General features: G+C 34.7%; 5 protein-coding genes across 11 annotated transcripts in view; 4 read left to right on the top strand and 1 right to left on the bottom strand.

Moving 5' to 3' along the window:
• The first annotated feature begins 1,709 nt into the window (after window positions 1-1,709).
• Window positions 1,710-11,335, top strand: LOC123686717 (esterase FE4-like). 2 transcript variants are annotated; one of them, XM_045626965.1, is made up of 11 exons: window positions 1,713-1,950; window positions 3,117-3,257; window positions 3,365-3,499; window positions 4,659-4,818; window positions 6,380-6,565; window positions 6,664-6,872; window positions 7,233-7,413; window positions 7,569-7,738; window positions 9,773-9,908; window positions 10,695-10,836; window positions 10,891-11,335. In XM_045626965.1, exons 1-11 carry the CDS (start codon window positions 1,906-1,908, stop codon window positions 11,078-11,080), a joined length of 1,695 nt encoding a protein of 564 aa, XP_045482921.1. In that variant the 5' UTR covers window positions 1,713-1,905; the 3' UTR covers window positions 11,081-11,335. The 2 variants fall into 2 exon arrangements, with proteins under 2 accessions (XP_045482930.1, XP_045482921.1); XM_045626974.1 differs by lacking the exon at window positions 10,891-11,335 and having other exon boundaries at window positions 1,710-1,950; window positions 9,773-9,921; window positions 10,695-10,785.
• Window positions 11,336-11,851: 516 nt separating this feature from the next.
• On the top strand, window positions 11,852-14,302 carry LOC123688239 (MORN repeat-containing protein 4 homolog). Its single transcript, XM_045627097.1, has 4 exons — window positions 11,852-11,911; window positions 13,686-13,872; window positions 13,950-14,059; window positions 14,120-14,302. The coding sequence occupies exons 1-4, from the start codon at window positions 11,908-11,910 to the stop codon at window positions 14,287-14,289; spliced, it is 471 nt and encodes a 156-aa protein (XP_045483053.1). The 5' UTR covers window positions 11,852-11,907; the 3' UTR covers window positions 14,290-14,302.
• Window positions 14,303-14,434: 132 nt separating this feature from the next.
• LOC123670618 (male-specific lethal 3 homolog) lies at window positions 14,435-19,186 on the top strand. 2 transcript variants are annotated; one of them, XM_045604133.1, is made up of 9 exons: window positions 14,435-14,659; window positions 14,709-14,777; window positions 14,830-14,939; window positions 15,368-15,626; window positions 15,870-16,027; window positions 16,082-16,228; window positions 16,857-17,078; window positions 17,367-17,600; window positions 18,717-19,186. In XM_045604133.1, exons 1-9 carry the CDS (start codon window positions 14,558-14,560, stop codon window positions 18,769-18,771), a joined length of 1,356 nt encoding a protein of 451 aa, XP_045460089.1. In that variant the 5' UTR covers window positions 14,435-14,557; the 3' UTR covers window positions 18,772-19,186. The 2 variants fall into 2 exon arrangements, with proteins under 2 accessions (XP_045460089.1, XP_045460090.1); XM_045604134.1 differs by lacking the exons at window positions 14,435-14,659; window positions 14,709-14,777; window positions 14,830-14,939 and adding an exon at window positions 14,995-15,154.
• Window positions 18,717-22,422, bottom strand: part of LOC123670614 (inverted formin-2) — a 129,131-nt gene continuing 125,425 nt past the window's right edge. For 4 of the 5 annotated variants that reach the window (XM_045604127.1, XM_045604128.1, XM_045604130.1 and 1 more), the window contains exon 27: window positions 18,717-20,437. In XM_045604127.1, coding sequence (XP_045460083.1) covers window positions 20,003-20,437 — 435 coding nt within the window. In that variant the 3' untranslated portion in view covers window positions 18,717-20,002. The remainder of the gene's footprint in view (window positions 20,438-22,422) is intronic. The other variant, XR_006745939.1, reaches the window with a different exon arrangement.
• Window positions 20,734-22,422, top strand: part of LOC123670615 (leishmanolysin-like peptidase) — a 30,752-nt gene continuing 29,063 nt past the window's right edge. Inside the window, exon 1 of the mRNA XM_045604131.1 lies at window positions 20,734-21,554. Within this exon, the coding sequence (XP_045460087.1) occupies window positions 20,971-21,554 (584 nt within the window). The 5' untranslated portion in view covers window positions 20,734-20,970. The remainder of the gene's footprint in view (window positions 21,555-22,422) is intronic.

Genomic DNA, 22,422 nt, shown 5'->3' with positions numbered 1-22,422 from the left:
GCTTGGATATTTTTTCGCCAAAAAAAGTTTTTGTTTCAGATCAACTTAAAAATTTGATGTTATGAAGAATTTTTCATGCTGAATTCTTATATGCAATCAGTTTCTCCCTAGAAGCCACAAAACTGAGTTATTTCGATTTTTGTGGGAGGAATTTTGGCGAAACATTTTTTTCTTCGTATCACCTTCAAAATTTGATATCTTGAAGAATTTTTCATGCTGAATTCGAACTGGGATATACGAATTTGTAAAAAAATGTGCCTTAAATGGATAGAGAAATATTTCTGGTGAGAATCGATGCCTATTTCGGAATCTTAGAGACGCATTCGATTACGCCTAATACTAATCTGCAATCAGTTTGCTTCTAAAAGGCCCCAATTTCGAGATAATTCGAGTTTTGGGGAATCATTGTCATGGTAGTTTGTTCTGCCCTCTGATGGATAATATCTGAGGCTCGTGAATGGGTATGCTCTGATTCATACTTTGGCCGTCAAAATTTTAAACTTTGGAAGGAAATGTCCGTTGCTATCTGGTTGGCAAAGTCTGAACCTTTTTAAATAGGTATGTATACTGCTGTGTTTTTTGGCTAAAAGACCTAAGTTTTGGAAGAGTTTGGTGCAGTTCTTTAGAGGCCGAAAATGTTTTTGGTCATAACAACTTTTAATATCGTGATAAAATCTTCACGGCGACTATATAGGGTATTTGAGCTTCTGAAAGGTTTCAATTCCCAGATATTTCGAGTTTTGTGGTAAAATTTTCAGCTCCTTTTCGGTCTCGAAAATATAAATTATCATTCTGAATAGGTCCATGCAATCAGACCTAATACAGGAGTTATAGCACATCAATTATGTCAGTTTCAATTAAATTACACCAAAAATTCAATTCAGTATAGAATTTGCTTGCTATGCACAATTGTCTGAACTTAATTTTGAAATAGTCAAGCAAGTGTAGAGTATGGACGCTCTATCAAAGCTGGGTTTTAGCTAATCATCTAAGATACTCGTATAACGATATTATAATAAAATAGAATTCATAGACATAGAATTAAATTATTATATGTCTATGATCGAATTCAAATATGTATAATTACAATAATAATGAGATATAAATCTCGTTGGAATAGATTCGACAATAAAGAAAAGTTGTAGAAGAAAAGAGAAAAATCATAAAGTTTTTCAAATGTTACCACTACATGTTTATACCATTTTCCATATTGTTCAACAATATAACAAATATGAAGCAATAGCATATAAGGGAAAAAATGGTTATAACTTACACGATATGATAATCTAGATGAATTTATTTCAATTCAAAGAAAACAAAATCTGATATTATTTTTAGAAGATAACGTCAAGTGTGATCCTAGTCACACTCTTGTAATCTGTCTTACGTTTGTCTGCATGTTATTTTTCAATTTTTCCAAGTATATGTATACTCTAAATTTACTTTTGGTGAATAATATATTGGGTTCTCGAGTAAGAAGGGTCAACAGTTTATGGTGACCGATTTTTGTACCAAATTTTAAGCAAATATAACCAGATAGTGAATAGAAGATTATTTTTTGATTCTGTATATTCCAAAACAATTAAATCTTAAAATAAAATATCATTAGTTAAACTGCACACTGTTAGTTAGGACACTCCTTCAAATTCAAATATTGTTTATTGGTTTCGCATGCATTTCTGATAAAGTTCTTGTCTTATTGATCAAAAAAAAATTCTATAATGAAGGTCAAGTCTGTTACTCGATTAAAATTCATTTTAAGTGTTCGAATCTGAATAGACCACTGTGCGTTGAACTATTCAATTCATATTATAAGTGGATCCTGGTATTTGACATTCTCGATTAGATAATGATTAAGTTACATAAACAATTTTCTAGTCCAGGCAGTAACAGGTTGTTACAAAAATGTTGAAGTTGTTCTTGGTGTTATTCTTGGTTTCACTAGTTAACGTGAGTACCTATACGTAGATTGGTTCAGGCTTGAACTATTGTATTTTTAACATACAAAGTGTTCGTACAGTAGAAGACCATTGAAAAACAATCCAAGTTTTACAGTATGGTTTATTTTTTCCTTTTTCATCGCAAAACAACTCATAGAAAAAGAAGCATATAATGAATGCCAATAAGAGAAAATTACTTATTATTTATTTATGAAATTATTTATTGTAATAAATAGGGAGATCTGAACCCGGTGTCTAGATTTCAAAATGCAAAAAAAATCGATATAGGTATACTAACATTGATTCTTGATTCCACTACAAGTCAAAGTTTAAATATAAGAAAAAACTATAAAACTGGAATAATCCAACCCTATTTTAGTACGTAATGTGAAGCGATCATAAGTTTGAAGTAAACAGTTGTGTTATTTGATTCTTAATTTGCTTTCAGTGTTTTGCAGCAACTTTTGTCATTTTCTACAATGAAATATGATACCTACCTATTATAAGATAGATTCATTTTGCCTATAGAGATGTCATCGAAAATTTCGGACAATTAAAACAACATTGAATTCTAACCTCAAACAGATTTATACAGGATCTCATTTAAAAATGTTCACCCTCAACAACGAATCAGAATTTTTGATGACAGGGGGATATGATCTGGGATACAAAGCTTGTTTCTACTAGCAACCCCCTAGAGAGGGTTGCAACCCCATCAGTAATTTGAATAGAGAAAATGGTTAGTTTTGTAGCACAAATATATGCATGACTTCAAATTTGTATGAACCTGCAGTTTGTGTTCTACAAAGTGAATATTCACAAAGTTACAGGGCGTTTTTTATGGAATTATGGTACCGATAAAACTAAATGAAACAGAGATGTTCCAATTGATCGTATAATTTCTATTGAAAGAAAAATATTTTTAACAAACAGTATTAGTAAAAATTTACCACAAATTCTCAAATGTCCATACCATACCATTCTATGGCAACGTCTCCATGCTCTGCTGCAAGGTGTATTCGGCAGGTATCACTGTGTGCCATAGTGACGATTCCAGCTGAGATGCTGGGATGAAACACTGTAAAACTCAGAGAAAGTGTGCACCTTAGAAATTGGCGGATGAAGCCTCGCCAGAGTAATTCAGGCTGTCTCATCTACTGACATTGTTTTTCGCAGGTTAATGCCAAACGTCCTATAGTGGAAATAAGCAATGGAAAAATCAGAGGAGAAATTATGTTTACCCCAAATAATAGAAGCTTCTACGCTTTCAGGGGTATTCCTTATGCCAAACCCCCCTTAGATGACTTACGCTTTCAGGTGAGATGGACCAAAAAAATTCATATTAATTTCCTCAACTGGTATCGATCAAATTATAAGATATTGAAAATGTGGTAACTGAAATCATTTTTCAATTATTTTTGCAGCCACCACAAAGACTAGATGACTGGGAAGGTGTGCTAGATAGTGATGCTAAAGATCGAATGTGCGTACAGACAACCTCAAATCTGATGCCTAATGAGGGTGAGGATTGCCTATATATCCATGTTTACACGCCAAAGGTGAGAGAATTTCTAAATAATGTATCAATTCAATTATAACGGGTGTTTTTTTTCGAGGTATATAACTTTAAGTTGGCATTTCTGTTCAAGATGGCGACCGATTTAACAGCTGTCAAGTGATTTATGTTCAGTTTGGTTTGGCAATTCATCATGAATAGACTCACGCCTGAAAAACGCTTGCAAATAGTGCAATTTCATTTCGAAAATAATGGATCTGTGCGGAATACGTATCGCGCACTACGTCCATTTTATTTTGTTTAGCGATGAAGCGCACTTCTGATTGTATGGCTACGTCAACAAACAAAACTGCCGCATTTGGATTGAAGCTAATCCTCAAGTGTATGTCGAAACACCATTACATCCAGAAAAACTGACTGTTTGGTGCGTTTTATGGGCTGGTGGAATCATTGGCCATTTGAGATGGCCATCATCTCAAAAACGATGGTGGCCAGAACGTTACAGTCAATGATGATCGGTATAGAGCCATGATTACTAACTTTTTCATTCCTGAATTGAACAACCATGATGTCCAGGAGCTGTGGTTCCAACAAGAAGGCGAAACATGTCACACAGCTCGTGCCACAATCGATTTATTGAAAGATACATTTGGTGACCGCCTAATTTCACGTTTTGGAGCTGTGAATTGGCCTCCAAGATTTTGTGATTTAACACCGCTAGACTACTTTCTGTGGGGCTATGTGAAGTCATTGGTCTATGCGGATAAGCCACAAACCCTTGACCATTTGGAAGACAACATTCGCCGTGTTATTGCCGATATACGGCCACAAATGTTGGAAAAAGTCATCGAAAATTGGACGTCCAGATTGGACTACATCCGAGCCAGCCGTGGCGGTCGTTTGCCAGAAATCATATTTAAAATGTAATGCCACAAGATTATCTTATTCATGTCAATCGAATAATCCATCGTTGTTTTATTGCAATTTAAAGTTCTATAGCTCTAAGAAAAACACCCTTTATTATCTTCATTGGAATATCACGATTTCAAGAGTCATGCTAAATTTTGTCTTTAATTTTACTTCATGTATTCTGAAACCACGTTTATCTATTATTATATTTTTGAATTTTATTATATATATATATTTTTTTCATTTGTTATTATTGTATATCTTGCTTCAAGTAATTTCATCATATTTTTCAGTTACCGACTAAAAAACAGAAAGTTTCCTTGCCAGTTATGTATGTGATACATGGAGGTGCTTTTGTGTTGGGAACTCCTACTCCAGCCATGCTTGGACCTCACTATCTAATGGATTACGATATAGTCATTGTTTCTGTTGGTTACAGACTTGGCTTTTTAGGTGAGTATTCTATTTTAGACTTCGAAAAAACATAAGTCAAAGTATTGCAGTGTTTCATCCTGAGACTACTGATGGAATTATTGATATAGGAACTCAGTGGTCCCTGCCATATGCACCCTTCATCTATATAGCTGAATGTTATAACTTAGCCCTCATAGTTTTTATTATTGTATGAGAAGCCTCCAATATTATTTTTCTATTATTGATTATTAGAAGGAACTTTCTCTCTTCTACTTGTTATGATTTTTTTCTATTCCCTTTCTTGTTGGAGGTAGGGCCTCTTGTCTTGTGTGTCTTTCTTATTTGGATTTTAGTGTTTTAAGTCTTTCTATTAGATTCTTAGTTTGCTTGTTTACTATTTCTCCAGTACGTACATAGGCGTACGCAACTTTGCTTTCGACGTTTTTTTCGAAATTCAAAGCTTTATTGTAAAAAACTAGTTACACATTTATGATTCGGGCAGCGTACGAATATCGCTTCGAAAAAACTGGACATTTTTTGAAGCAATCCACGAATCGATCCAATATTTTACTTTTTCATAAGACCGGAAGTGCTGGTTAGCCAGGCCGTGTGTCATTGATCGAAACAAGTGCTAGTCTGAAGGAGCAACGTCTGGAGAATTCGGCTTGTGAGGTAGGACTTCCCATTTCAACGTTTCCAAGTACCTATGTCTTGGTCACTTTCGCAACATGGGGTCGAGCATTATCATTCTGTAAAATCACTTTAACATGTCTCTTGTCGTATTGCGGCCGTTTGTCTTTCAATGCTCGGCTCAAACGCATTAATTGCGTTCGATAACGATCGCCCGTGATTGTTTCATTCGTTTTTAACAACTCATAATACACTATGCCGAGATGGTCCCCCCAAATACTGAGCATGACCTTGGAACCGTGAATATTCGCTTTGGCCGTCGACGTGGAAGAATGGCCGGGATATCCCCATGATTTTTTGCGCTTGGGATTATCGTAATGAACCCATTTGTCTTCTCTAGTCACAATGCGATGCAGAAATCCCTTCCGTCTTTGCCTTGCAAGCAGCTGTTCACAATCTCTCGGCTTCAACTCGTACGGCACCAAATTTCCTTGTTTCTGAATCATCCCCATGCAAAACGCCTGAAAGTGCGTTTTGAAATGGCTTATTGCGTCACTCCCAATGATCCTGTCAATTCTTGTGGCGTTTGATCAAGTTATGCCTCCAATTCTGCATCTTCTGCGCTACAGCCATCTATTGCAAAATGGCGGAAGGAAAGTTCTACACCTATAGCTTCAAATTTCAGTTTTCCTCTAATTTTCTGATTGCTTATGTACTATAAGGCACCAATCGCTCTACACATTGCTGTTTTTTTTTGTAAATTTTCGTATTGTATCATTTGTAACTCCGGTGTTTGGCATAACACTTATTTATAGTCTTCTACTTATTTTCCAATGATCGAAAAGATGAATATATTACGGATCAATCTTTGAAGAGCTGTGTCACAAATTACAATGAATTGAAGAGCCACCAGAACAACAAATTAACAAAAATTTGATGTAACTTCAATTAATTATATATATTTTTTTAGGATTTCTAGCAACTGAAGATTTGAACTGCCCTGGCAATAATGGTTTCAAAGATCAGCAGTTTGGTTTGAGGTGGGTCCAAGAGAATATCCACAAGTTTGGTGGGGACCGGAGAAGGGTTACCATATTTGGAGAAAGTGCTGGAGCAGCCAGTGTTGGGTATCAGTTGTTGGGATCTAACGCCAAAGGTGATATTTTAATGAAGTTTTAATAACCACATTCAAATCCAACTTCAATTTATCGTTTGGAGAATGTACTGCATTTAAGAGAATGTCAAACCTTTCAGGACTCTTCAATGGTGCAATAATGAACAGTGGCTCTTCTCTGGTGAACTGGAGCCTTCAAAGAAACCCTAAGAAGATAGCTTATCGTTTCGCAAAGCATATCGATCCTAGGATAGACGAAAATAACACATCAACATCGGAACTGATGAAGTTCTTCAGGACGCTGAAAGTCCAAACGATCAAAACAGCTTGTACAGAATTATTTGGAGAGGTAACATGACGAAGTGCTTAGGGTTCTGTATCCCAATACCTTTTTCGAGGCAATAATAATAATTCAGCCGAAAATAGACTAAAGATCAATTTGAATTTTGTATCTCTTAAATTCAAAGCCTCCCATTGATGTGGTGAATGATTGATATTTTATAAGCTTCTTCTTCTTCTTCTTTTTTGTTCATTCTTAACTACACAAAAATAGTCCGAAGACATTAATACCCAGGTCCTAGGCGGCCAATAAGTCATTTTGGTTGATAATTTATCCTAGCATGGGCCATTTCAGAATATGGTTCGCTAATTTCTCGCAACAAAATGTTCTTCAATTATGTTTTGTTCCTCACAAAAACACTTTTTTCAGGGACTACTCTCGCTTCATTACAGAACATTAGCAGGGTTTCTATTCGCTGGTACAATTGAACCTGAACATGAAGGTGCCTTTTTGACCAAGGCTCCTTACCAAATGTTGCTAAAAGGCGATTTCAATGTAGTTCCGACAATGCTGGGAGTAACCTCTGAAGAAAGCCTTTTTTTGGGCAATGGTGAGTCGAAAGTGTTGTAATGACTCTGTGCTTGCCCAAGATGGCGTCGCGGGCTGCACATCACTCTCTAAATCGGCCTCGCAAAGATGTTAACATCAATTTTATTGATAGCATAATAATGCATTCGTAAAAATTTAAATGTATTCGAATTCCAGACCTAACAATGGAAGGTAGGATGGTACATTACAACAAGAATCCTGAACATTTAGTTCTACCAAGTATGCATGTAACTGACCCTGATAGCATAAAGAAGGCTGGACAAACGATAAAAGACCTGTATGAGCCTTCTGGTTCCCTGGACCTGAGCAGAGCTCTTTCTATAAAGGTGAGGTTCCAATGAAAATTTGATTCAAATTTACAGGAGCTCTAAGCTGATTCCCTAGATAGGGGGATCAATGAATGCTTTCAGCAGAACGATCGGTAACAAAACGCAAGTAGCTATCTACGCTACTGGCAGGTATCACTTTGGTGTTGTTAGAAGGATATGACAGGACAGAGTTATAAAGGGTGTTTTTTTAGAGCTATAGAACTTTAAATTGCAATAAAACAACGATGGATTATTCGATTGACATGAATAAGATAATCTTATGGCATTACATTTTAAATATGATTTCTGGCAAACGACCGCCACGGCTGGCTCGGATGTAGTCCATTCTGGACGTCCAATTTTCGATGACTTTTTCCAACATTTGTGGCCGTATATCAGCAATAACACGGCGAATGTTGTCTTCCAAATGGTCAAGGGTTTGTGGCTTATCCGCATAGACCAATGACTTTACATAGCCCCACAGAAAGTAGTCTAGATCTTGGAGGCCAATTCGCAGGTCCAAAACGTGATATTAGGCGGTTACCAAACGTGTCCTTCAATAAATCGATTGTGGCACGAGCTGTGTGATATGTTGCGCCGTCTTGTTGGAACTACAGCTCCTGGACATCATGGTTGTTCAATTCAGGAATGAAAAAGTTAGTAATCATGGCTCTACACCGATCACCATTGACTGTAACGTTCTGGCCATCATCGTTTTTGAAGAAGTACGGACCAATGATTCCACCAGCCCATAAAGCGCACCAAACAGTCAGTTTTTCTGGATATAACGGTGTTTCGACATACACTTGAGGATTTCTTTACTCCAAATGCGGCAGTTTTGTTTGTTGACGTAGCCATTCAAACAGAAGTGTGCTTCATCGCTAAATAAAATAAAATGGACGTAGTGCGCGATACGTATTCCGCACAGAACCATTATTTTCGAAATAAAATTGCACTATTTGCAAGCGTTGTTCAGGCGTGAGTCTATTCATGATGAATTGCCAAACCAAACTGAGAATAAATCACTTGACAGCTGTTGAATCGGTCGCCATCTTGAACAGTAATGCCAACTTAAAGTTATATACCTCGAAAAAAAAACACCCTATACGAAAAGTGTGAAATACATATCTACGTATCTAAGTGCGAAAATTTCGATATTGGAGATACAATTTTTTCGTATCCTAAAAGTTCCTAAAGCCTGTAACTTTGGTAGACTCAAGAGCTAAATAGTTTCGACACCATCAATCACCTTTCAACAAAACAAAAAACACTATAATTCTTAAACTACGTTACTCAAATCATGAAATTCACGTAAGTGAATATAGTTACCATTGAACAAGATAATTATAAAGCATGTATTCAATTAAAAAAACATCGTTATGAGAATGTCGAAGTAATTACTTCAACTCCATCAATGTAGTATTGCAATCACTTTTTGAACGCCAAATCAATTAGGTTCTTATTCATTCAAATCACATCATTATTATTTTTCTATAATTCTGGGGCAAATCCGTTTGTTTTGCCATATTTTAGTTTCACACAAATTCCATTGTGGGTTGTGGTCCTTATACTGTGACTAAAGTAGTTCACGGCCAAGGACAAATTAGGGAAATAAAAGAACGGGATAAAAACACTAATTCAATTTATTTCCAACCCACTAAAAATGTGTGAAGAAGATGATATTTAGATTTAATCGTTTTTAGGGTCGCTAGTCACTTGGGTCGTTGCAGGTACTTTTTCGCCGTTCTCGGAAACAGATGTGAAAATCTTTACTCTTCTCGCTGTCTGTGCAAGTGTTGCACATATGTTGTAGTAGTAGACTGGACTGAACTCAATTGAATTATTCGCCCTGAAATGCCGAGTTTTATGGGCATTCAGGCTGTTTTCCATTCTACTTTTCTCTCTCTCTCTCTCTGTCCCTCTCAAAGCAAAAATAACTATACGATAACAATGGAAATATTCTTCGGCAAAAACTCGACACTTCGTGGATCGGTTTTGAATTTTGAACCTGTGGAAGAATATCAATATACAATAATGTATATTTTGTTTAAGTATTTCAGTGACACAACGTTTGACAGACCTGTCATGAAACAGGCCGAGATGCAATCTAAATATACTGACGTTTTTCTGTACATGTTTGGATATTCTGGAGAAATGGGAAAGAATTCGTTGAGTTCACATGTGCCAGGTAATAACACTCGGTATGTATGATAATGATATGCTTGGTACAAGATATTTGTATCGATTTCGACGCCATTTTGACTGTCAAGGTGACACATTGATTACGTCATGACATATCAATTGGTGACGTACGTAAAGTTTTGCTGAAGCATTTGCTCTAACTTTTGCTTCAACTTTAAGGAAAGTTTGAAGAAAGGTTGAGTTTAAGCAAAATATGAAGCGAATGCTAGATATAGCATTTGCATTTTCTTTTGATAAAGCATTTTTTTAATTATTTGCCTCAGCATTTGCTTTTACTTCTGCCAAAGCATTTGCTTTAACTTGACTTAGCATTTGCGTTAACTCTTGCTTTAGCATTTGCTTTCAATTTTACTGAAGCATTTGCTTTTACATTTCATTTTACTTTTTCTTCAACATTTGCTTTTCTTTCTGCTGAAGAATTTGCTTTTTACTTTTGCTAAAGCATTCACGTTTAACTTCGCTGAAGTATTTACTTTTATTTCTGCTGAAGCATTATTTTTTGCTGAAGCACTTGCTTTTTACTTTTGGTTTTTTTTGCTTCAAATTTTGTTATAACTTTTGGTTCAACATTTGCTTTTACTTTTCCTAAAGCATTTGTTTTAAATTTTGCTTTGACTTTCTATTTCAGAAATAAAAAATTATTGTCCATTCTCTAATCTAGATATCAGTTCTTCCTTAAAATTTATATCATAAAATTTTCAGTTTTTTTTATCATTTAAAGATACTGCGATTATATTTCTCAATAAAAATAATTAAGTGTAATATCCGTCAGGTGCTGAAAAGGTTGTACATGCCGAAGATATGATGTATCTCTTCAGTAGCGTAGAATCCAAAGACATCTACTCATTTCGAAGCCAAGATAGGAAAACCATGAAGCGTATGCTCACTCTCTGGTCAAATTTCGTGAAATATCGGTGAGTCAAATCTTGTTGAACCAACACCGTTTAAATTGTGGCGATTTTTCATAGGAATCCCACACCGAAGAGGCTGGAAATACTGGAGAATGTAATTTGGCCCAGGATTCGATCGCTTGATATGATACCTTATCTGCATATCAACGATACTTTGAAAGTTAAGCACAACTACAAGAAGAAGATGATGGACGTATACAAACACCTATATGACACTTATGCCGAACAGTCTCTTGACGTGTATTGAAAGATTTTTTTACACTTTTTAATGTATGATGTACGTTTCCAAGGCAAGGTCACTGGATTTTTCTCATTGATGAGTCCAAGAGGCCTCAAAGCGAAGAATTATTTGTTAAAGAAGAGTTTTGGTGTGTTTGAATCAATATCCTGCATTCATTTGGGAAATGTGAAGAAAATCCAGTGGTGCTTTTCTTGGGGGCAGAGGATGGTTGTTTTTTATTGTAATGTAAAACTTTATTTTAAATAAATTGAAGACTTTTATTGAAGGTCATTGTTTCAGTTCTAATAGACGTTTTGATAGAAACAATTAGATGGTGACTCTCCTCAGTTATACCATGTGATTTTTTCAAGTTGAATCAATCAAAAATCTCGAAAAAGAAACATTATTTTTCGAATTATCAGTCAAAATGGGTATACAAATTGGCCATCTAGGAACAGTGATTTGATGCCGTTGGACTATTTTTGTGTCTAAGTGAAATGTTATTCCGACAAATCACAATCGATTCAAAATTCCAAGGCAAATATTGAAGAACTAATGAAACTAATGAAAAGTGATTGGTCAATCGCTTATTGTGAAGTCGATGCAGTAAAATTTCATATGCAATTTTTGAAAAATATTCAAATGCGTGCTTATGGCACGTATATATAGCAATTTCAGTCCACTTTTCCAAGTTTCATCCTTTAGAATGGAGTTTGAATACTCTCAAACAGAATCTAGGCCTCCCTGTAGATATTTCTATTCAACCAATCGATATCGAAGTCTTACAAAGACGTTTCATCAACTCTAAATTTCAAACTAGCATTCATATTCTACGTTCGAGTATCTGCTATACAATGAGTGAGTATTCAGGTTATTGTTCGATTCTTTTCATTTATTTGAACATTTAGAGAATCGTATATAAATAGTTTATCCAATCCAAATGTTGTATTTGGATACCTAATATATCATGTGAATAAATTATTGCCGAAGGTAAGCAACAACCTGGCTATCCTTTGAAAGGTTTTTCAAAATTTCTGAAAATTAGAATGATTTTGAAATAACTCAATAGTACGATAAGAATTAAGATGTCTAGAAACTCTGGTTTGCAAATTGAATGCTTCTGGCTCGAACTACCAAAATTGTTGTTATATCCGGCTCGAAGGACCAAAAATCAATGCTTTATCTGGCTCGAAGTAACAAAAATATTGTTTCTTGTTCGAAGGACTATAAAATGGGGGTTATCCTACAAGTAGGACTAAATAAATGAAATATTATAAATGAACGAAAATACGAGAATGATTGTAACTTGTTCAATTTGAGTTTATTAAGCGAGATAACGTATAGCGGGTGTATTTTTTCGAGGTATATAACTTTAAGTTGGCATTTCTGTTCAAGATGGCGACTGATTTAACAGCTGTCAAGTGATTTATTCTCAGTTCGGTTTGGCAATTTATCATGAATAGACTCACGCCTGAACAACGCTTGCAAATAGTGCAATTTTATTTCGAAAATAATGGTTCTGTGCGGAATACGTATCGCGCACTACGTCCATTAGCGATGAAGCGCACTTCTGGTTGAATGGCTACGTCAACAAACAAAACTGCCGCATTTGGAGTGAAGCTAATCCTCAAGTGTATGTCGAAACACCGTTACATCTAAAAAAACTGACTGTTTGGTGCGCTTTATGGGCTGGTGAAATCATTGGTCCGTACTTCTTCAAAAACGATGATGGCCAGAACGTTACAGTCAATGGTGATCGGTATAGAGCCATGATTACTAACTTTTTCATTCCTGGATTGAACAACAATGATGTCCAGGAGCTGTGGTTCCAACAAGACGGCGCAACATGTTACACAGCTCGTGCCACAATCGATTTATTGAAATACACGTTTGGTGACCGCCTAATTTCACGTTTTGGACCTGTGAATTGGCCTCCAAGTTCTTGTGATTTAACACCGCTTGACTACTTTCTGTGGGGCTATGTAAAGTCATTGGTCTATGCGGATAAGCCACAAACCCTTGACCATTTGGAAGACAACATTCGCCGTGTTATTGCCGATATACGGCCACAAATGTTGGAAAAAGTCATCGAAAATTGGACGTCCAGATTTGACTACATTCGAGCCTGCCGTGGCAGTCATATGCCAGAAATCATATTTAAAATGTAATGCCTCAAGATTATCTTGCGGATAAATAAAATTCACTTCATTTGAATACTCCATCGTTGTTTTATTGCAATTAAGAGTTCGATAGCTCTAAAAAAAAACACCATTTACATTGAACTAATAATATAATTATGAGAGCAATCGATACAGTAGATAGCATGGTAGGAGTGAGTTCAGAGTTGAACCACAGAGAAACTCTTCTTTTTTCTGTAAAAGCCTAGACATAACTACTTCCGAAAAAGATTGAAATTTGACTGGCGACTCCTGGATTTGAGAAGATTGGCGAAACTTCATTCGATTTCCTTTAAATTAGGTTGTCGTTTCCATAGAGATATAATAATTTCTTTACTTAGCGCAAACTATGGAAGACAAGGAAAGTTTAGTCTATCTCCAGTTAGCGTCATCTGAAATGCCTAAAACAAAATCTAATCAGTAGATACACAAGTATTTGACAATACATTTTGCAGCTGGGGTAACGGCCAATGGTGAGTTCCATTTCAACGATGACTCCCAATATGTCGGCACTTGGAATTCTTCAGGGAAACCACATGGGGAGGGTCATCTTCTCTTCCAAGATGGTACACGTTATAGCGGTTTCTTCGAAAATGGAAAATTTAATGGTTTGGGCATTCTAGTTTTCCCAGATGGGGCTAGGTGAGTTTCAGAAAATTCGATGAACATCACATCAAATATTTCAAACGTTCATAGACTAGTCTTTTTCATTTTTACAGATATGAAGGTGAGTTCCACAGGGGATGGTTCCATGGCTTTGGAACTTTTTGGAGAGCCGATAACATGCGTTATGAGGGGGAGTTCAGAGGAGGTCAAATCAATGGTTTAGGTAGAAAAATACCAACTGGCTATTTGAATTATTAGTGAACATATTTTGAAAAATTTGCAGGTAGTATGTCATTCAGTGATGGCACCCATGGTTTTCCACGCCATGAAGGATATTTTCGGAATACTCGCTTGGAAGAACCAAAAAGATGCCCCGATATTGTTGATAGGGCTCGAAAAATATCATTTATGGCAAGATACAAGTATTTGAATGAGATGTATGGAGAAAATTAAATGATCAAACCTTCACTGATTTTCATTCCCTCTTTTTTCCTGAGATTCAAATTTTTTTGCTTTAACATTATAATTTTGTGGTCTCATTTGATATCCTACAATTGGTCAACTTGGCTGTCTGGCTGTCAGCGACAGACGCCTTTAAATTTTGAGGTTAAAAAACCTTTGTCTTGACTTGAAATGTTTGGGCTTTGTTGTCTAAATAGTGAATTCAAAATCGGCGAATTTAAAAGCCGTAATTCACTTTAATGGCCGATATTATCCAAGAATGGTTTCAACTAGAGGTCTCAAACCAAAATTTGTCGAAGGAGAAAGAGTATTATGCTATGAACCGGACCCAACAAAAGCCAAAGTCTTATATGATTCTAAAGTTAGTTTTCCTTCTTTATGATATATCTTGAGTAATAGAATTATTTTAGGTCTTAGACGTGGTATTCAGAAAGGATTCGAAAGGAAAAAAGAGCGTAGAGTATTTGATCCATTTCCAGGTAGGTTTGTTTTTGTTTTCTTTTGCAAACTCTGAAACATAGCAATTTCAAGGGTTGGAATTCATCTTGGGATAGATGCGTTAGCGAAGAATTTGTTTTGAAAGACACTCCCGAAAATAGGCAGCTGCAATGGGACCTTGCTGAGAAGTCACAATTGCAACTGTGAGTTTGAATTTTTTCACTGTGTTAACTGTCAAGTCATAAAAATGCAGTTTGAGTTTACCATTTTGTTTCATGTTCAGTCATATGCTGAAAATGTGGAAATGCTTACTTTAGAAATATGAATTGATTTGACTGGATTACACTTGTTTTGTGATTGTGTTGTTAATTTTTAAGTGTTTTGTGAAAATGTTAACTAGAAGTAGAAGAAAAAACAGGTGATTTATTCAAAAATTTCAAGTATTTTGAAAAAAATACTTATAAGTTGGATTTATACTTTTCATTGCTAAAATTTCATTTACAATCACCAAAGAATATGGGGATTTGCTAAGTTTCACTGTAATCTTGAAAAAAGTAATTTTGAATGAATATTGGAAAGGAATTTCAATATTTTGAATTGAATTGACTCTATCTACCTTATTTTGTTTTAGTGGCGCCTATTTATATAGAAAAGATAGGAAAAAGCCCACAAAAAAAAAAGAAGAGAGTACTGCTCTCGGTACTGTTGCACAGTCTTCTGAGGATGGTAGCTCAGGTAGCCCAGCTAGAATGGATACAGACGAAGGACAGGCATCAAGTAGTTCAGAAGATGAATCATCAACTGATGGTGAATACATACCTATAGAAATTACAGAAAATTTGAAAGAGTTTCTGAAGTATGACTTTTGCAAGATTGGTCAACAGAAAATGGTAAGTTTGAGAAATTTTTTTAAAAATGAAATTAGAAAATAGCTTGATGTCACAAACTTTTGGTCGCTTGTTCAAATTTATTTTATGTAATTTATTCATGAAAGATTACAAGTGGTCTTTTTTCTCTCTGTTTATTTAATTAGGTCATTTGAACGCGTTTGTGAAGTCAAAACTTCTAAGTCTATAACTTGACATGACTAAATCCATCTAACATTGAACAAAGTTATTATATGTGTTTTTCAGTTGCATAAATTACCTAGCGAACCAAATGTAGCAAACATTTTGGAGATGTATTTTAAGCACTTTACAAACCAGCAAATGAGTAATATCACTGAAAAAACTGGCACTAGATATAGAAACAATCCTCCCCCAAGACCTACTCTTCAAGATGTACATAAAACGTAAGAGACTTATACATTTTTAACGAATACAAATATATAAAAAGTTTTTTTCAGTATACTAGCATGTAGAGAATTTTTGGACGGTGTAAGAATTTATTTTGATAATTATTTGAATGACTTGCTGTTGTACAAAGAGGAAAAAGGGGACAACCTATATCCAACATCGCAAGCAGTTTATCCGTCAATTGCCGCTATGTGTCAGTGAGTATCCATTCAAAATAAAAAAAAAACAAAATATGCTAGATGACACTATTAAAGGATACAAGAACTAACTCTAATAATCATATGTTACATGGATTTTAAAAAATGGTTGTGTTCTTATTTAAACATTGTTATCAAGGTTCTTGACGAAATTGAAGATTGGAATACAGCAATCAGAGCGAATGACGTAATTTTTAAGTGTAACCCATAAACATACATAGACATATTTCATTCTATGTCTATGATATAACCCTACCTTGTGTCGTTTTGAAGTTTTAGTATTACCGCTGGGGTTTTGATTATTTTTTGCATTCTAATTGTTGTTTATCAGTGGTTCAGTTATAGTGAATCAGTTCCAGTATATTTTGTTGACATTCTTCTTTCAACAAAATATACAATGGACGGTTGTTAGAAGGTTTACTTAACTGTTACGTCATAAGCGGACGCTATGACAGCTATTAACGTTTTTCTAGTACATAGTAGGCGTATTCCTACATTACTGATGGGAATTTTAAAATTTATCATCTAACCTATTTTTTTATTGTTTAATTTTTTGGATAAGTTTCTCGAACTCTTATTATGATTATTGTGTGGCTTTATTAATATTTATATTTTTTGATTTATCAAGAGCACAGCAAAAGAGTAATAAGACCACACCGAAAAAGCCTGAAACCGACACAGAGAACGGAGTTCAAAAAAAGAATACCGAACCAGAAAGCAGTGTTGGTACTTCCAGAAAGAAGTCGTTGAGGTCATATGCGAATCAGGAGACTCAACAAACTTCAAATGGTAGCATGAGCACAGCAGAAGCTGGTGCTACTACCAACAATGACAACAAACCTTGTTCAAGGTATATACGATTAATATAATTGAAAATTAAAATTTTATTTTTCAAGTATTTATTGAAAGAATTGGGGTAATACACATAAAGGTTTTGTAATGTTTTCGGACATTAGAATATGTGCCATTAGTGTCAAATTTCATTTCAATGGAGTGGGTTTTTAATTTTTCTTCAAGTTCTCTAAAAATTATTCGAAATTCATAAAAAACTTCTTCACACTCCTAATCAGATGTTTATAAGGTTATGAAAATGACACTAATGACAGATATTCAGTGATGCCAATTGCATTTTTTCTAGCATTGCTAGTAGCAACTCAGCTGAAGCTTCTGCTGCTCCGGCTCCACCAGATGCTATCATTTGGAAAGCCTTACCTGATTTTGTGTATAATCAACGACCTCTACCACCGTGTCTGGTTTACGGAGCTACACATCTGAGTAGACTGATGGTGAAAATACCAGAGATCTTAGCCGCTTCGACCATAACACAGGAAAGGCTGAAGGGAGTCGTTGAACATTTGGAACTTTTTATTGTGTAAGTTTATTTCTCTAATTCTGCGGTTATTCCGTTCATTCTTCCACATCTTGTAGAACAAAATCGTGCGAGAATATATCAGAAACGCATAGTTTTCATGGTTATATTTTATTATTCTATGTTGGTACTCCGAACTTTCCGCCACGGCTTTATCTGTCAATTCATCAATTTGCCTTAAATAAATCAGTCCTGCCAACCAACATTTTTCAATGCAAAAATCACTAAAATAAATTTATGGAAATATTTCATTAATTTCAATGACAATGCAATGAATTAGAGAAAATAATGTATAATACTCGTACAGAAGGCTCATTCTACCACTTGTTCATTCCAAAACTCGCCACTTCGTGGCTCGTTTTTGAATTTTGAACTGGTGGAAGAATATCAATGCCTTCTGCACTTGTATTATAAATAACTATTCTTTAATTCTGTGACAAATCTGTTCGTTCTTGTAGAACAAAATCGTTCGAGAATATTTAAGTTCCACACATATTTCTTGGTTGTATTTCATTATTATATGTAGGTACTCGGAACCATAGACAAACTATAGTCTATGCTCGGAACTCCTTCTGTCACAGATTCCACTATTATCTGTCAAATTTGTCATACAGAAAGCAGTTCTGCGAACCAATATTTTTCAATGCATAAATCACTAAACAATATTCAACTAATTACTAATTCCATTAATTTTGATAAATTGAATGAACTAAAGAAAATATTGTATAATACTCGGACTGAAGGCTCATTTCCCCACTTGTTCATTGAAAAACTTGTTGCTTTATGGCTCGTTTTTGAATTTTGAACTTGTAAAATAATATAGGTTAGGTTGGGTTATGTTTATGGTAGAGAAGCAAGGTAGCTTGAGTAAGGCAGAATAAAATTGAATGAAACGTTTATAACAGATACGATTTGGTTCAAATTTAGTTTTTATATGCTAAATAAGGACTCATAATGTTTATTTCAAATTTCAGGAGGATCATATCATGAGAATCAGATAATTTTATATCGTAATGGGAGCTCAAAAACCCTTTCTTAGGTCTTTCTATATTTTTCCATAAGTGTTTTCTTGAGGAATTTATTCAATGTATTCTATTTGGAGTTTAATTTTTTTTTCAGATACCTCAGTGATCATGGAGAATGGTTTGGTGATAAATATTACAAGGTTGCATAGAAAAAAAGAAGACAGCTGAAATAAATTGTCTATTTGTGTTGGATATTTGGTAACAAATGAATATATAAATTAGTTATTTCATTACATATAAAAATAAAAAAGATCTATAATAATAATTGTCCTAACTATTAAGTGAGTTGTAAGTCGAGATTGATAAGTAGCATCGATTAATTTATTTTAGCTGATTAACTTAATTGTAATACTGAATATGAACTGAGAAAGAGATTACCATTAACTATTTTTTTATATGTAACTTCGATAATGTATAAGTGAAATTTAGAATTAGATTAATAAGAATTGTGAAAATAGTCTGAGCAAAACTCTAGTTCCTAAGACGTTCTTCTACACTTTTAATGTGTTGAATTATTTGATTGTGAAGACCTAAACATTTTAATAAAATTTTCTTGGAATCGTACATTTATTGTTCAATACCCATTAGCACTAAAAGAAAAGCACTGATCAATACTTTCATTTTTTGTGTATATTACAGTTTATTTTAAAATTTTGTGTACTAATCTCAAAAGTTGCAAAAATAGATAAATAGTAATTGCACTAAATTGCAGATCTTCCGGGTTTTTTAAAAACTTAATCTGTGAATACTTTTACTAGAATATTTCGCCTGTAATAATTATTATCCAGAAATTATTTTGTGCTTGAGTCTTAAGAAATATTCTTTGAATACTATTTCAATAATTGCTCACAGTGAGTTTAAATGACGATATTAGTTGATATCCATTGTGTAATGATTACTTTGCCATTACTTCTAATGACTTTAAAATTCATTAATTTATTGATAGTAGGGGAAATTTGGAATTCTGATCGTTTGAACTACCATAGACTTAATTAACCTAAACAATATGTGCATCAGAACTACCCTATTTCATTGTCGATGTATCCTGAAATGAAAGAGGTGAATATGTTCTTTTTATATATTATGTATGTCAAAAATGAAGCGAATTCGAAAAGCAAGTACTCACTTTCATTAAAGTTATAACTGAGCGTTCAAATCATCAATAGAGGTCTCACCATATGTATTGCACATAATCTTGTTAGGGAAAATATAATTTAAGATAATTATCATTAGTGGAATGAATGTTTAAACTCGTTCTTCGGCTAAATAAGCCATTATATTATAAGGCACCGAATTACTTTTAGATCCAATTCAAATTAGCGATGCCCTAATTTAGTATTATATTCTCGAATAAATAATTAATATCCTAAATGTGATTCTTCAATTCCTTGACCTAACGGTTGTTCTGTTTGGGGTTACGGTGGAATTTATTTTTGTCGTACTGGAAGTAGTAGGCTTCATGAAGGACTGCCCCTGAGGCCTTGGCGGTCTACTAGAACTACCGCTTGAGCTACTAACTGAAGAAACTCTCTTCAAAGGCACTTTATTAACGGTACTAGGGGGAACCCTGACAGATGTACTTCTTGAAGTGATAACGATTTTAGGGTTCGTTACGTTGGTAGCACTGCTTCTTAAAGGATTCCTTTTGACGGTATTGGTGGATGCTGAACTGTTCAAAGAACTCCTCGAGCTTACTATGCTGTTCCGGGAGTTTGAACGCTGGACTTTGGTAGGCTTTTTCGATGTGATGCTATTTTGGGAGTCCACCTTCTTCAAGTTGACAGAACGTACTGGAGTAACAGGCTTTTTGGCTTCCTAGAACCAAGAAGAAAATATTTCAATATTTATGCATTTAAATAGCTAGGAAAAAACATAAAACAGCTTTATCTCAGTTTACTATAATAAAAAAGTGTTATCATATAATATAATGACTCATACTTTCTATATAAAGCACGAGGAATATTGTTATTCGAGGAGAAAATATTAAAGATATTTGAATTCGTATTTTATTAACCGAACATTGGCAATACTGGAATATACGAGACCAGAGATAAGCCCTTTATCGACCTCCGAAACTCTATGTTCGGTCGCCCACTCGTTCATAAATTATTCCTTTCTCTTTCGTTCGGCGCACAATTCACGCTTTATCCTCGTTTCGTAGTTGGAACCAGTATTGCGTGTCGGTTCATTCGGCTCACTTTTCATATCGCAGCGACACCGTCCATGATTTGGGTAATTCGTTTCGCTTAACGGACACACACCGAAAAAGATGATCGCATTCTGTGACGGTAGATCCACAAGTGCGTTATAAATGTCAGTTTGACAACGATAATAACCTAGTTTGCGCGATGTTTTCATTGAGAACTATGGAAACAGAGTCGCGATGGAAATTAAACTTGGTTTTATTAATTATTGACGTTTTCGGTCAAGTCGTGGGAGATGTGGCATCTTCGAAAGTATGTAATCATGCATATCCGAAACATGACGAAGTTATGCACACGAAAATCGAGCCTTTTCATGTAATGAGGAAAAGGAGCGCAGATCAACCTTTAAGAATTCTGTTGAGGTATGACGACAGTGTTCACAGGCTGGACGACGAAAGGTTTTTGTTGATAAACAATACGATTTTACCTGAAGCTGTGCAGTTTTGGGAGAAGGCCCTGAATGTTCGAAGGGTTGAGAATGTAATCAGATTGACTAGGAAGTGCCAAGATACTCAGATATTCGTCAAAGATGGGGTAACTTATTGTATAGGAAAATGTAAAGAAAAAACTACTTGTGGGGAAGTCGAGGTTCCAGAGGAACACTTGGACGCTTGTAGGGTTTGTAATTTGGCTGGGAAAGACTGTCATGTTGTGCTTGGTTCCCAACAGGGTCCTGGTGTAAAAGAAGCCGATTTTGTCTTCTATATCTCTGCAATGAAAACTGAGAGGTGAGTGGTTCAAGAAAAGAAGACTAGGGTTATTTATGTTGTATTTATTTTAATGAATTGACCTGTTGACAAACTTAGAATGATTGCACGGATGCTTTTTGAGAGACTGGGATTCAAAACACTGCTGAAAACTTTATCCTGACCAAGAAAGAAATTCTCAATTTTTACCTAGTGGAGAAATATCAAGAAAATTGACACTTTTCAAATACATAACTCGTCAACTGATCCGAAATATGAGTGAATAATAAATTATAATTTCCTCCCATAAAATAGTATCTGATTATTGAAATTCAATGCCATCGAATAGATGATAATGAATATTAAATTGGCTATTTTGAGGAACATCTATTGATAGAGAAGTATTTGCATCTCAAATGTTTCTGTAAGGCTTTGATAATTTCCGATATTTTAGAGAATTTCCAGTTCTGTTTGGTTTCATCAAAGATGTGACCAGTATTTGGTGCTTTAAATGATTTATTAACTCAAAAAAAAGGATCTAATTGTTGTTATAAGATAAGAATCAATGTGCATATTTGAGTATGTTTGAGATAAAATTAAATTTGAATACAATACATTTTTGGCTTAATTAATGAAACAAAAGATTTGAATGTCAATACGTGAATTATAGAAGAAGCTGCTTTAAGAAGACGAAGAATTCCAAAGAAGATTGATCAGTCAGGAATATGATCTTATTTTTGGATAAGTATACAAATCCAGGAATCATTTTGAAAAATTTTCTTAAATTGAAATTGCCATGATAATGCAGAATACAATGTTCTTCAGCAGGTTTTGGCGTTATGAATTTTTGAATGTTCTTATCTTAATAGAAACACCGAAACTATTTTTCAATGGCGTAGGATGTATGGAA

Source organism: Harmonia axyridis, chromosome 1 (assembly GCF_914767665.1).
Source record: "Harmonia axyridis chromosome 1, icHarAxyr1.1, whole genome shotgun sequence".
NCBI lineage: Eukaryota > Metazoa > Arthropoda > Insecta > Coleoptera > Coccinellidae > Harmonia > Harmonia axyridis.
This window is presented reverse-complemented; position numbering and strand designations above follow the sequence as displayed.